General features: G+C 39.2%; 1 protein-coding gene across 2 annotated transcripts in view; it reads right to left on the minus strand.

Moving 5' to 3' along the window:
* Window positions 1-16,664, minus strand: part of LOC136437324 (hedgehog-interacting protein-like) — a 32,060-nt gene that overhangs the window by 13,798 nt on the left and 1,598 nt on the right. For both annotated transcript variants that reach the window (XM_066431873.1, XM_066431874.1), the window contains exon 2: window positions 2,369-2,564. In XM_066431873.1, the coding sequence (XP_066287970.1) occupies window positions 2,369-2,564 (196 nt within the window). The remainder of the gene's footprint in view (window positions 1-2,368; window positions 2,565-16,664) is intronic.

Genomic DNA, 16,664 nt, shown 5'->3' on the forward strand with positions numbered 1-16,664 from the left:
TGTAATGTAATAAATAGCTGCACATTTTTTTATACAAAAAGCACTTTCATTCTTCTCTACCTTCTGAGTCATTTCATATCGTTTGAAATGTAGTTCTCAGTTCTGAACTGAGAACTACTTTGCTGTGCAATTATTTCCTGGGGCCGGGGATAGGTGGCTTAAGTCACAATAAGCAAACTTTATGATTTCCATTTACCACTAGTATATGGTTAGTTAGTCTGCTTGTTATAACTTGTATCAGGAAAAAAGTATAAGTCAAGCAGACTTTTATGGTCAAGATTGTGCAAAATGGTACAAGATTTACTAAATCAATGTTTCATGTGCAAACAAATCAGTCTCCCCAGGCAACACCAGAACAAAATAATGAGCAATCCGTCATTCTCTATATAAAATAACAAGGAAAAAAGATCACTTTTATGTGCTTTACCACCTTTAAACTTGATAACCATGCTTTAAACGATGGATCACTATTCACTAGTCAAGCTACAAGTTGAAAAATATCCCATTATCTATACATGGTATTTTATGATGGTTTGTATTCATTTTTAAAGGTAAATCTTAAGATACTGCTGATTCAATGCTGCAAACGGAAGTCTAAGAAATGAGAATGACTTTACAGTTTATAGTACCTGAGCAGGTAGTAGAAAATGCAACGATCGGTACTCGTTGTGAAATGACAGATTATTGTACTATAGGACCTGCTAGAACCCAATATGTACCACACGAGTGGCCATGTGGATATGACAGATGATTATTACCAACATGTACATTAGCCTGATTGGGGGATTCATCTTCATTTGGTGACGGTGACAACAACATCGCTGAAGGTCATTGGGACCACAGGTAGAATAACGATCTGGTATCGGAAAACCATCTTTACATAAGGGTAAGCCATTTGGCACCTGGAGGTTGACCTAAGTGCCGATGGTGGGGAGTAAAGATCCTACCTGGGGTGACGAATGTCTCATTGAGCCGTAGGAGGCATTGATGGAAAGAACCATTCCCACGTGCTACACAAATGGCAGCACCTGCTTTAGGGTTATGTCTCATCTGTCAAACTCTCTTAAAGGCCATCTAAAGCTGTGGGAGATATGGATGGAAAGAACCATTCCCATATGCTACAAAAATGGCAGCACCTGCTTTAGGGTTATGTCTCATCTGTCAAACTCTGCTAAAGGCAATCTAAAGCTGAGGGAGATATGGATAGAAATAGCTATTCCCTCATGCTACACAAATTTCAGCACCTGCTTTAGGGTTATGTCTCATCCGTCAAACTCTTTTAAAGGCCATCTAAAGCTGAGGGAGATATGGATAGAAATAGCTATTCCCACATGCTATACAAATTTCAGCACCTAAAGGCAACCTACAGCTGTGGCAGATATTGATAGAAAAGACGATTCCCACATGCTACACAAATGGCATCACCTGCTTTAATGGGGTCATGTCTCAACAGTTACACTCAAAGAGGCCAAAATTGTGCCTGCAGCCATGTACTCTTTTGAACTAATACTTTGTTCTAAGGCTTATATCCATATAAGTTCAAGATTTTACCAAGTTTCTGCTTAACATGTATCCCATTCTCTCAGCTATTTGTTCAATCCTGTACCAAACGTAAACGTAGCTCAATCTGTTATCATGCATGACAATTTCTTAAAGACACAATGGCATTACGCCATACATAATACATCAGTTCAACACAATGCAGCAGGAGACCTCCTGCCAGTCCCCAGACAGCTATCTTCCATTAGCAGGCTGTTCCCAGCCCCGGGTACCGGATGGAAGTGACAGTCTGAGTCTGTGACTGACAGTTTGTTTCATCAATTAGACCTTCTTTATAGGGTAACATCTCTTGCAAAGCAGGAAGCAAGTTGTCATGAGAAGTTTTGGATATTTGATGTCAATTCTCACATCAAGTCTGTTTGTATCTCCAGTCTGCATCCAAGGTAAAATACAACGAAGATAGCATGACTCTGATTTCATCTAATGGAGCCTTTCATAGATATCAATCTGTATAACAAGCATGGCATGATTGAGTGTTGTTTACGACAAGAAAAAATTATCTTCTGCAGACATCTGCTTATTCATGCATACAACAAAACTAAAGCTGAAGCTATTAACATTAGTTGATGTTCATCTGTCCTTGGTGCTGATTTCTCAGTTGTAGCAAGGCTTATTACACAAGTGTGGCAACAACTGTGATGATGTTTGTCCATCGTGTGTCAATAAGGACCTTTACTTCAGCCGCCTTTGTAAGACAGGGCATGGCTAATCCTAGCTCGGAAACGTTACACTTGAGCCTGGGTTGTTGCTAGGGCGATAACTGTTGGATAGGACAAATTTGCCAAAGGAATATAGAGAATTTCCATACCTCGGATGGATCCCTGACAAGCCTCATAGAACTGGTAGCAGAAGTCGGAGCACATGATGGGCAGGGTGCGGCTGCGCTGGTCGGGGTTGAGGGTGTCGCCAGCGTTGAAGAGGTACCAGGAGACTGGCGAACACCGGGCACACTGCAGCTTCCCCAGCATATGGGCACACTCCGTGCTCGCAACATTCGTCAGGAGCTGGAAACAAACAAAAACAACTGTCAGTCTGGATAAAAAAGCAATGTTTACTTTGTTGTGACTACATGTATATCTTGGAACCAACCTACTATCTACAGAGTGTTATTCAAATACCGTAAAATCCCTATTTAAGTACGCACTTTTAAAACTTTTCAAGTCGCAAGCAGGTGCTCCAGGCCGACACCAAAGTCAGGGTGTGTATGTTAGGAGGGGTTCTTCCTCATAAAAATTGCATATCAGCTTGAGAGTATGGTACATCTTCATGCAAATGAAGTGTGGAATGGTACCACACAATCAATCAGTAATAAAGATTATATAATACATATATTTAAATTGTTTGGCATTTTTTACCCAGAAACATTTTCTCAGTAACCCCTTAAGTCGGTAAACATCATCGGAAGGATGATCATGTCAACCTCTAACTATCCACCGAAATGCTAGAGAGAGGGTGCGTACGTCAGGAGGGGTGCGTACGTAAATAGGAACTTTAAGGTAAGTCTAAAAGTGGTTCAACAAAATAGAGGCCTGACTAAGAAGTTGTTTCTTGAACTTGTTACAAAATCATGACCAAAGTTGTCCTCCTGAACATTCAGGCATATAATGCTGTGCATATACTTCTCAGTAACTACATCTGTATGTAAGCCATAAGAAACTTTATTCACATGTTTCACAAACTGTGTTGTAATCTTAAATCAATGACCAACTTCAACTGAACAATCCAGCAATTAGTTCTGAGGGATATCAGAAAGTCACAGGTGATAGATTTATACTGTTCTGGTAGGAAGGAAGCATGTCTTTGCCTTCCATGTGTCACAGTGCAGCCTTCCCTCTGTGACTAAGAATGGTACCCATAAGTTTACTCAAACTCCTTCCACACGTCCTCATCAATATTTCAGGGCAAGCCGTGCCAAAGTAGATGAAAGAAGCGCGACCCTTCCTGCCTTGTTGCCCACAGAAATATTAGAAGTGCCCCCTGCAGACATGAAAGCACCACTTCAGTTTGGGTCAGGGCGAGGTGCTGCACAAATGGCTTTAATCATCTCAGACCCATTCCCCCGGTGAGCCACCGTCCTCAATCGATGCCCATCTGCCAGAACCCGCCCGTCTTCACCACCCAGGAGTAATGGAGAGAACCACGAGAGATGCAAAGAGCAGCCATTACAGGAGCAATCTCGTCACGGTGCAACAGTTTCCATAGATAAAGGAAGAGCTGAGTGGTACCAAGGTAGAGGTAGCGCACCTTATCAGTTCCGACAGATGGCTGGTAAGGAACCAGTGCACTTCACTGATAAGTGCTCTGTGAATGCCATGTTTGAATTGTGCTGTCCCAAATGGGAAATCAGTCAGTGCTTTACCCACAAGGTAGTCACTCTGCATTAAGCCATTGTCAGGATTAACTTGAAAAAATGTTTAGACACAATGTATTCTCAACATCATTAAGCTTTAAAATCTATGTTGACTACCTACATTACCAAGGCTCACTCTAGTCTACATCATCATATACTATATGGATCATAAAGTTCAACAAGTAATTTAAAGAAATTTGAAATGTTATATACTGGTCATTAAAGGGTTCTGAAAGTTATATCACCCTTATACCCTATATTGTTAAAGATAGTATAGTCATGACACAGAACACATATGATATAGTCAAACTCTTTATTACAGACATCAATCATTGCACGTACATCAGATAACCACCTTTGCTACTGTGTATGTTATGAAATATGAAGCTCACAGTTATATATCAGGTGCATGAACACTGCAGTTGAGCTAACATCATTTCTTATGCTTGGCAGCACCTCTCTTGACTTGAAGCTGTTCATGACAAACCTACATCATTTACAAAAGCGTGCCTTGAGGAGGTACTGCTAATAAAATGACACCACTGAAGACACCTGCACCTGATGCTTATCTAAATGTACAACAAAGTGGAGTCATAAATCCCCGTAAAGTCGTAACTACTTTGAACAAATCTTTCCCTTTGGCTACCCTAAGAGTTTATGATGTAGAAGCTCATTATACTGCTTTGGTGAATCTAGGTTCAGGCTGCCTTCCATAGGATCAGGGATTATGGGCTTTGTAATGTATTTTATCTGTTGACGAATCAAGCTGCAGGCTTACGTATAATTATGAATCCTGGTATAAAAATAGATGGAATCAGTGCTTGCCAAAGGCTGAAAGGAATAACATACCTTGAACACAGTCGACAATCTGGTAAGTCCAAAAACTTGTGTTGGAAAGTGTAGATAACTTTGATACAGGATGACTTCTACCAAGGGAACACAGATGAACTTTCCAGTTGAAGAATGCCAATTCTTTAAAAAAAGCTCAGCATTATGAGCAATGGATTTGCTAACCATGTACATTAACTTTTTATCTTGTAAGTTTCCCCCAATGGATTACCAACAGCGGTTTTGAAACCTACCGATGGTACTATGTACAGTAGAAACCAGTTAATTACAATTACAACTGCAAAGGATTGCAAAATCCCAAACCGTTTCCCATTAAATATTGATTAATGCCATTGTTTATCGAACCCCACATACGCAAAGCCTATGATTGCAAAAAAAACGGCTAATCGGCAAAAAAATTGTCAAGTTGCAACACATATTGAAACGAAAATATGCCAAACAAATCATCAAAAGCAGCAGGAATGAGCTGAAAACTTCTTCAAATATTTAGTGTGTCGCATCATTCAAGAGTCAGTAGAAAACAACAACGATCTACGTTGGGAAATCGTATGCACAACAATGCTATTGTTACAATGAATGTTACAAGCTAATGTTACGAGTGAACATACTGATCTAAATAAAGTTCACTGTTATTGATGGTTAATAAGACCGTGTTAACTTTGTATTTTTTGTGTCATTGTCGTTGATTTACTGTCCATCCCCCACCCCCGTAGTTTAAGCCGGGTCAGTTTGAGCTACATGTAACACCTCATAATCGGGAAAGGGAGGTAATCGGGAAAATTGCGCAGACAAATAGGTGTTACAAATAAGTGGTTTCTACTGTAGTATAACAACTGGAGAGGTTTTCAGTTTGAAAAGCATGTCTGTCCTTGGATAACCTTCAATAGAGAATGATGTTCCCATTGAGTACAGCAGTTGTTGAACCGGAGTATTACTAACAGTGACGCATCTGTTAAAGCGTGCCCAGGAGACCCATACACAAGACTGCATCGATGCCTCATTTACCACAATATTAAGGACTGTCACCTCACACTGTGAAGGTTAATCTGGTGGTTTAAAAGCTTGCTGTGAATTTTCCTGATGAACAACGACAAAGCACAGTCCGTCAAGCATGACAATTGGTCGATGACACATCACTGTACCACAGTGCAAGCAGAATCTGCTATTAACATCTCCAATGGGATGCTTTTTTCTTGGCTGAGCAAGACAATTTTCTTAAGTGTATCCTAACTGCGCATGCATTTAGGATTTATAGCAAACAAGATCTAAGTTTATTCTAACCTTTGAATTCAACATAGGTCGAGGACAAGCCATTCCCCTTGATACATGTACATCCCCTTGTCTTTCTTTCTCCTTAAAGTTTAAATCTAACATCTTTTTATGCTTACAATGAAAAATACAAAGTTTAGTTCTACATTGTAAAGATATGAACTCCAGTATGTACTTCTTGTATTGTTGTGAAGAAGAGTAAATAAAGTCTGTTCTTCAGCAAAACTACAAAGTGCATCATCAGGCAAAAGCTACATGTAATCTTACAAAAAGTTTTGCATGTTTTATGGACGCGGGTCATCACACCCTACTTTTCTCCAAGCAAATAGCCCTTATGAATTTATATTGAATCAATGGCCAAAATCAATCAGGAACAGCGAAGGCAAAATGGAGTGGCGGCCATTCTATTATGTATGTGTTGCAATGATTAATACAAAACAATAACAGAACAACCTAAACTTGTCAAAACGAATACGTGCTACATGGCGTTAAAAAGTTAGATTAAATACCGTCGAAAAATGACTTCGCAGCGGGCAAAACATATCGGCAAGACACGTTGTTGTGGACCTACAGATAGCTAATAATAAGGAAAAGAGCAAACATAGGAGTAGTGTATTCAGAGCGCATCATGCTGTATGTGGAGATGACTTGGGCAAGGTTCCCAGATCTATCTGGCAATGTGCAGACTTGCATTTAACTGCATTTGGCGCGAGGATGGTTGAAGATATGGCTACAACAACATGTAGACTTCAAAGTTGAAAATAGATATCATCATGGCTAACTCAACTCAAAATAACCTAAAACAGATGTTTTTTTGACCACAGTATTGTGATTAAAGAACATGTATGGAAAATTGTACTGTATTCATACTGAAAAGTTACTTAATTTCATGGCACGCTGACTTAAGTTAGGTCGTCTGTCTCTGGACTCATGTTTAACAACCAGGTTGGCTGGTTCCAATCATCGCTATGCAATAATTTTACAATAGTAAAATGCAGCAGGTGGAAATGATTTAAATTGTTGACCATGAAGCGTACATGGTCTCGTTCATCTGATATATCTATATGATATATTTATATACATGCTTACCGGTAGTCCCATATGTCAGACTCATTGCACATGCTAAAATGTGAAGTAATTGTCCAAATTGGGAAATATGAAACTAACTAGAAACTGTATGGACATAATATATACTCATTGTGTAATGCAAGGAATCCTATCATTGAATTCAAGAAGACTGTACATATATCAGCCTTAAAGATTTCCATAACTGTTTCAACATTCAGACCATGCTGACGACTGTTAAATCAAAGCCTACCACACAGCGCGGGTGCTCATGGTGCATGCAAAATGCCTCCTACACGTCGCCAAAGTTGTCAATGAAGCGTTACTGATTTACCTCCCCGCTGGCTATCAAAATATAGGATTTCATCGGCTTCAAACTTAAAAGCAGTCGGTCTTAAGGAATTAGATGTTGTCGCTCGCCATTTGTCTTGGAGTGCAGCAGAAATCGGTTCTTCAGCGCATTTACAACACACTCCACGCAAAATCAATAGCTAACATGTACTAAATAACTCTCCCTTTCAATAAACAGAAAGGCTGGTACGCCTGGATGAGTGATTTTGCGTCCTTGGCTGAGCATGCTGAGCAACAAACGTGATTTCAGAGAGGACTGTGCAGCAAGATAAGCAGCACAAGAACTATTTCAAGTCCTCTCCACAGCACCTTTATCCCATAAGGTAATGCAATGGATAAAGCAGTTGGTAACACTGTGACAGAAAGAAGAGCTCAAGGTTTCTCTATCACAGTATAAGTACCATGCAACGGAGAGGATTGTACATTACACAACATGATATATAGTTGAGTCAGAAGCATGTGTCACTAACAGTTTGTCAAATACTGTTGACTTCAGAGACCAATATAAATTTTCCAACTCCAACTTTTAAGTCTTATGAAGGAGTTGGAAACTTTATATTGGTCTCTTGTCAATCATTCTATGCAACTTGATATTACAGAAATGATATTGTAGATATTGCTTATCAATCGATAGGCATGTAACGTTATATCATATATGCAGTGTACTATACATTGTTACACTGAGTACAAAAGAGTCCAAACTGTGAATTAAATGTTGTTGAAGCACTATAGTTCAGTCTCCTTCCAAATTTTACTGTATTCATTTGATGTTTCAACCTTACCTGAAGACCTGAAGAAAAGTTGACAAAACTTTATGGCAAGTCCAGCTGATCTGTTCCCTTAAACTTAAGTTAAATTACTGTCTGTCTCTTAACATATTTTGCCTTCTGGATGTACGTGTAAAATAACATTGTATAATACAATAACAGAGACTGAAAATTTCAACATGAAATTTTAGATATTTTCCAGCTTTCTGCTTTTTGAAGAGAAAACTCTTCTTGACCACAGCATATAACACTTAGCCCCTACCCAATTACTACATCTGGGGCACTATCAGGCAGGTGGTTCAATCTCGGCCATCCTGGATCCATTTATAATATTGATCGGGGAAACTTCTTCAGCCCCACTCTGATCAAAGGCTAATGGACAAAATTGGTTTTCTGAGAATTCAACCGACAGAAGCTTCTTATCTAACCATGCCTGTCATTTAGCATTCAGCTTTGGTGCAGCAGATTAAAATTTTATGAAAAACTATAATGATAATTTTTTTCTGCAAGATAAGCTTTAAATGACAACCACTTTTTTTCAGGAACGTCCATGGCTGCACAGGATAAATTATAATTTGTTTCGACATTTGAAATTGATGTAGAATACACAACATTCATAACTTAGATACACATGTACAAACTTGCCATTTTGCTTTTGAGTACAGCAGGCATACAGGGACTTGTATGATTGTTTTTACATGTACCTGAGTCACGAAATGATTAATGGTAACATACTAGTACCCAGCATGCAATGACATCACCCAATAAAGTACAAAGTAGTATTGACTTTCTAGCGAAGAAACATCACTCTAATGTAACACGATTATTACATATTTATTGCACTTAATCTTTTCTCTCATTTAACCCAAGACCGTGCACTCAAAATTGAAACCGGGAACCCTTACAGCTGAATACATATCATCTAGTGGCAATGTGGTAAAAGTTGTTGAACACAAAAAACTAGGGCTGCAAGTCCAGAGTCATTTACCAGGTGGAAATGCATTAGTTATAATAGAACACAGAAGATTTATGGTCGCAGGAAGCGGGTTTATTGCAAGCAGGGTACAGGTTGGTATACTATCAATTATGGTGACTACAGGAGAGCAGGGGGGATTCATTTCTTGACCTTCAGGAAATCATGCATGCAGACGCATGAGAAGTAGGACCAATTTGTAACTGTCTCAGAAATTTGCTCCTGTTGTTTTTGCCCTATAATTATAGTATAAACCATATGGTGTCGGACATGTAGTACATTAATGGTTAAGATCACAAAATTTTCACAGAAAACAACCCTATCTAACCCCAAAACCGTGATCATAGCATGCCCAGAACAAGAGATATCAAAGCCAGACGTTCTGCTGTAGTACCATAACAAGCTGCTAGGTCGCCCAAAATCTAATCCTTTTTAGTTCCCACCAAGACCTAACCACATACCAAATACCAATACAATCCACCCAGGCCTTCTTGACAGACAAAAGGACATGCAAATGAATGTTGCCAAATACATTGCCTCCTTTTTCATGAAGAGTACATGCAATAATCTAGTTCCACAATTATATATGTAGCACAGAACAAGTGCCCCCTCTTTTCTCCATAAAAAACTGTGTATGATCTTATCATAATATTGCTACATGTGGCGGCTTATGACGAATATGAAGGCTCAAAGGCACTTTTATCATAACCCTTTGCAATCAAGATAAACCATACACATGTACACCATCAATATCATTCATCCCAAATCTCCCAGGACTGTATACGTACTCCTGATGCTGACACCTTGTGATGTGGTCGAAATCATCTAAGTGTACATGTAGCCAAACTGTAAAACAGTTTTCTTTCAGGTTAAATCTATACACATCTCAAGACTTAACTTAAGAAGTGAATCCGAAAAAGGAGAGTTCCTTACATCATGAATCTGGAACTTGCTGGGAGTAAGAAGCAATTTGCAAATTATCTTTGAGAAATGCAACAGTGTACAGCAGTCGAAATTGAATCACAGAATACACAGTTCAAAATGATTCTTGCAATGAACAACAGAGGATAAATCAAGGTTAGGTAGAGTTGACTACAATTTTCTCAATTGCAACGTTAAGCCAAAGGGTTAGCTACAAAATAAAAGAGGTCTTCAATTTGCCTGTGGTTTCAATTGAATTACTCAACTTGTGCTTAAGCTTGAAGAGCTAAAGAGCACTAGTAAGGATCTTGTATTGTGGGCTGTAATTTGATTTTAAAGCAGTTTACCATTTGCAATTACAAATTGGAACAGTGCATGTATTTGGAATCTTCAGAGAAGAAAGCTGGAAATGGCAGATAGCTGGCACATAGAACTTTGATAGTCAGGCAACATTCATCTTTCACACCTTTCAGGAAACAACTTCAGAGTTACCTTTACTTCAGGCTTACAAGCTATATGTATGAAGGAGGCATGACAATATGGTTGGAACATTTGTATGCTGGGGCTGTCTTTCCAACTTAACAGAGGAAAACACTGTTTAAACCCTTTTCACAAAGAATGCACAGAATGTTATAGATAGTGTGGTTATACAGAATGTGAATACTAGCTTGGCCACATTCTGCCTTATGAAGCATGCTATAAGTATAAAGCTGATGACTGGGCAGCCATCCAAGGAAAGTGTTTGGATTTACTGTGAGGTAGTATAAATATTTATACAAGGATGTGCCGGTACTGAGTGATCTATAATAATAACTGCAACAATGGCCATCGTTAATGTTTCATCTGGCTAATGCCTGGGGGGAAATTCATTGCGCCATATGAAGCTGGCTGAAACTAGAAATGAGTCCATGATAATTATGACAATTCAACCAGACAAAATAGACATGTCTGTTCATCGTCAAGGTGAAATTAGCTGGAAACAACAGTTGGTTTTCCCCTTGAACAAGAATGTAGTTAATGATGTGTAACTTTCATACAGGAACATGTACCCTTTGATTAGAAGACTTGGCTTGAATTGGCTTATCAACCAGCTGTTAATATGTTGTTGAACAGGCTTGACTTCTTTCTTGTCATTTTGTGAATGACAATTGTAACAACTCTGTTTTCTACATACCGGTATATACCAGTGTAACTTCAGGTGACATTGAAACACAGTTTGCTCTATTTATAATTAGAAAAACTTTGTGTACAAATAGTAGTATTGCACAATAAAGCGTACAAAGACAAGCTGATTTGTGAAATTTATCAGTCAAGAAAGTACTAGTGGTCAAAAGTGGAATATTTGCCTTTAAAGTTGAAAGACAAGAAAAGTATTCAGATGGTAAAATGTGTTTCAACACAATTTGTCCCAGGATTTGTCCCACCCAGCCAAGGGTCAACCTAGAGCTCTGCACGCAAAATAACAATCATGTATCACTCAGTCACCTCCAAGACTGCCATTATTGCCCCGAGAGAAGAAGGTGACAGATGGTCACCAAATCGTCAGCTAGGTAAAACAGTTGGTTGTAACTTATATATAAAGAACTCTATTATCCAGAACAGCTTAGAAACAGGCCAGACTTAGTGTCACGAACGAGCCCTACATCAAGGCTGTAATAACACATTCTGTAAGACCTTGTACTGACCCACTTTATTTGACTGTAGGTTGATGACAAGACTTAGGTGTGGTCTGGTCAGGGGCCAGCACACGGGTCATCCCAGTATATTAGAAGGGTCATGCTTCTCGATTTTTCATTAAGGATCTTTCTATTAGGCTTTTTATCGACAGACGCTGCTTAGTGGTTGAAGCAGTGGGCCCGGCATGAACGAGAGGTCCCGAATATTGATCGTCATTAGAAGCATCCTGGGGTGACCATCAATTCTAAAGAACTTAATCGAACACCTGATGGAAGTACAAAATGTAGTCCTGAAAGAAAATTTTGAAGAAACAGTCCATTGTTCCAAATTTGGTCAGCTACATTGTCCTCAGGAAAGACTAATTAAGACATACACCAATGACTCATACAAGTACATGAGCCTCATTGATTTTGCTAAGTTAGAAAATGGTCCTTTTTCCAAGGAAATATTTTGCTCACACATTTGTATATACATAATATAATGCATACTGAATCCTACACATATGCAGGACATACATGTACACGTGTTTGGCATTTCTCCAGCCAAGACTATAATGCCAGATGAGGGCATTATATATCACAGTGCTAAATCTGACAGAATAGAGCATACTTATCTCCACACAGTATGGAGCAGTATTGAAATCTGAGAAAGGCAGGTGTGATATCCTATATATATTGGATGTGCGTAGTGCTTATTGATTGCCTGAAAGCCCAGTGGGTACTCACAGATTCTCTTCATGATTGCTTTGGTGCGAAGCTGACTTTTCCGATACCTGGTCTCAAAACTCTCGGACTCTAAACTATCTCTCATACAATTTTCATCCAAACTGAGTTCTACCAAAAAGTTGCAAATTCCATCGGCCATTAATTTCTAGGTTCTCGGATATTAGGAAGAAAATTGATGGAGGCTAAAAAAGACATAAAAACAGGTGTCCACAGATAGAAAATTGTTGACGACTAATTTAGCATGTTGTATAGAGGTGATGATGTGGATCCGACTTAAATGTGGCAACTGGTCAATTAAACCTCTTGGAACCTATTCATTACTGCAAATAGCTTAAGTTGTATCACCGGAAGTCTTATTCATCATGCTTTAATTGAATGAGGCAACTAGAGGCAACAAATCAGTTCATCAAAAATCTATACTTTGTTATTCCATGCAGCTACATGTAGTTTCTGTTTGGACAGTCATCCTGTCAACTGCAAATGGCATGATTGACTGGTTAAGCTTAGGCGTTTACCAGTATCAAAATCAAAGGCACACTGACCTAGCAAAACACTATCCATAGATATCACGTTGATTTGATTCTATGGATAACATCCTCTGGGGACCCCAAAACTGTGCAATTAAAAAAAGTTTGGCCCCCAAAAAGTTGCCGTCATTATGAAATCTACATGGTCAGGAAGGATGAACAAAACTAAACAGAGTATGGTTCGAACTATAGATTCTTCTCTTTTTTTTTCTTTCACATTTTCTCTTCAACTTTGGAATTGACTTTGGCATTCTACAATCTTAGTATCTGTTTTCTGAAATATTTTTCTTGCATATCTCTTTCTCGTTTTGCAGCTGCTTTGAGCTACTTGCAGTATGGCCATGTCATCCATATATAATCGAATCAACATGGCCTAATGCAATGAAACAGCCTACACTGTATGTACCCATCTGTAACGGATGTTTGTACCAGAGGAATATTGGCAAACTGTCGCTTGCTAACTGATGGGAACTTGGCACTGGCATCGCAAAAACACAGCGGTCAATTGGCATTCCCATCAGGCTGTACCTCCTACTTTTTCCAATAGCAGTTCTTTTGTCAACAACTCACAGCATACCCAGGTTTGTGAATTGGAAATGAGAGAACCTATGCGCAAGAGTTTTCAAAACTTTTTGAACTTCGTGTGGAATTCAAAGATACTATATGCAGAGAAGAGGTCAAAGTAATATCAATGTACACATGTTATAAACATGTACAAATTTCTCTGGGATACTGTATCTCCAAAGTTTTTTTTTTTCAGGAAAAGCCATGGCTCCCAATATAGGAAATACATATATACCACCTTATCAATGCCACATTTTGTATTCAAGGGTTTTTTTTGGAGGTAGCCACTTTGCCAGCTACAGATCTAGATGCAGACCACACCTTCGAACAGGTCACTAATCCTGGCTAAAAGGACAAACGACCACCTGCATGATAATTTGCTGTGTCTGCGTGACATTTCATGTTCTCATTTCTCCACAGTGATGGAACGTCCCTTGATGAAGCGTGATATTGGAACCAGCCCTGCAAAGTGGCAAATGCCACAGGATGCATAATTGACATGGTGAACACGGCACACTGTTGACGATTTGACAGACCAATCGCAACCTCTGGATAAAATGAACAAGCTCTGCCCACCAAAAAAAAAAGAGATGAGTGAACTGTATTTCACTTTAGAACAACTTGAGCCTTGACTTGACTGGCCCTCCAAGCCATATTGCCTTTCTGGGTTTTCAATCAATATATTTACCGTCCAATTATAAGCTCCATAATTCCATTCACCGTAAAAACCTAGACAAAACTGCAATCAGTTCTTTTGACCTTGCTCTCCTTTTCGATTGAAATTCTACTCGAATTTGAGTACTACCGGGTACTTCAAGTTTTCTTGTATGTTCCATGTACCCTTATCATATTCAGTTTCATACAAACCTCTTCCATAATGTGATCAATAATGCTATAATGCCTGGCTTGTTCCCCTTCAAATTTGGCCTGGTACAAAAGTAAACCAATCATCAGACTAACAATAACATTTATGTTCTAAAATCAAATTTTCTGCCTGGTTCCACTGCTAAACAAGTCAAGGGACAAGTAAACCATGAATGTACAACTACAAGGACAGTCAAAATGAAATTTATTATGATATATAGCTTTTGTAAACATAATGTTCGATAAAAGTTTGCCTCTCGATATGCTTGTAAAAATCTATCATCAGAGGTGGTAAAAAAATCTGATGCTGCATTGATAAAGTGTTTTCCTCTACATTGATTAAAACATTAAATGATCTTTGAAAAGCCCAGATTCCCCTGGCCAACATATTTTTGTATTGATTTCTCAGCATAGTTGGTGTCCCTTTCTCCATCTCTTAAAGGTGTAATCCATTCCTTTTACGATGCCCTCCTTTCCAGGTGTTCTTCCCTCATCTTCCTGTCTACCTCAATGCGTAACAATGCATGGTCAATATTGGGTTTCATTCAGATCAAACTCCTTTTGATTGTGTAATGCACCAATTTTTGATTTAACTGTTGTGCAGCTAAACTGTTTCATTTGCATAATTTGAATCATGTCTGCATGTAATGGACTTTTGAATCAGAGCACTCTAGTCTAGAGGCATTCCTTTACATACATGACAGACTGAGCAGAACACAGTGTGTGAATTATTCATGCCCTGTGTATGGCTAAAGAGGAAATGCCGTGCAATGCCTGGGCAAACCTTCAGTTCACCGAAACATGGATTAAATGCCTATTTATCTTTAAAAGTCTGCACTGGCCATTTCCTCTCGGGATGTAGGGCTGACGTAGCTATGACAGCAAAGCAGTAACTGTATATCAACAGCACCTGCTGATGATACAACAGTTTCAATGGCATAAGACAAGCTCTTCCGCAATGCCTTTGTAGACGCAAAAAGTTTTGTCTTAAAGAGTACCAAAAGGCCATATGCTATACTGCTTGACTACTTATTTTAAAATCATTTATTGCTTTGAAAAGTTTGATAAAGAAATACAGGTACAGGACAAAAAAAGGATAAACATACAAAATGTAGTTCTATCATCTTTGAGTTTGACAATGGCATGTTCCTAATCCCACTGTAGGATCCTTTGATGATGAAACCATTTTTTTGAGCTTTGGATAGCATGAAAAAAGAAGTCTATCTCCTCTGGAGGTTACCTAATTCTTATTCCTAAGAACTCACTTATATTGTAAGTCTCTACACTAAAATTTCTTTAGCTCCTTAATCAGATACATGTACAAACTGTACTTGAAACAACACTTATGCAGATATGCTGGGCTGATATAATATTACCATGTCCCGCCACGCGTCTGCAAAGCTGGAGAATTATGCCTAAAGGCAGGTATACCAGACGAACAATGCAGACACCCTGGCAATCATTTACCACAACAACCACATTACTGTGATGACAAAGATGCCCCAAAGGAAAACAGGTCTAGCAATTCGGCTTCTATCACCTGGGGAAAAAGAGTCACCTCCTTTCTGGCCTGATAACATCTCAATTGTGCCCAGCACCATTTCCATGCATCTTACAGGAAGATATCTGGCAATCACAGTTTTATGTGCCGTAAGGTGATCTGGGCTGCCCTAACCGCTCAGCCATGATATCCCTGCAATGGTATTCTCACCTCACAGAATCTTTATTCTAATCACAATTGTTTTCTCCTCACCTGCCCCAATCAGAACTTCCACATGCACATGACTCATCATATGCAATTGTCTCCTCAAAGGACCTGCCCTTAATATACCACAGGGTTGAGATAGCAAGGTTTGTACTTGAAGCAATCTTTTTTCAACAGCCACAAGTCCCTAGCTGCAGACCAAACAGTGGCCACCGAAGGCAAGTTCATAAGCCCATCCTCGGTCTCATTTAAAGACAGACAGAATATCCACCTACACTGGCTACAGCATGCACTCTCCTAATTTACTACCCTACTACCCATGGGGCCACACAGGAACTGTAGTTCAGGTCAACTTTGATGATCCTACTGCACTGCTGCAAGTACAAACAGGGGAGCTCCACCACAGAGGGCGGTTTGACTCATCTCATTTCCATGAGCTGCAAATCCTTCGGGCGGCTTCCGTGACCGGCTAAGTGCCCCACCTGTGGCACTAAATG

Source organism: Branchiostoma lanceolatum, chromosome 6 (assembly GCF_035083965.1).
Source record: "Branchiostoma lanceolatum isolate klBraLanc5 chromosome 6, klBraLanc5.hap2, whole genome shotgun sequence".
Taxonomy (NCBI): Eukaryota; Metazoa; Chordata; class Leptocardii; order Amphioxiformes; family Branchiostomatidae; genus Branchiostoma; species Branchiostoma lanceolatum.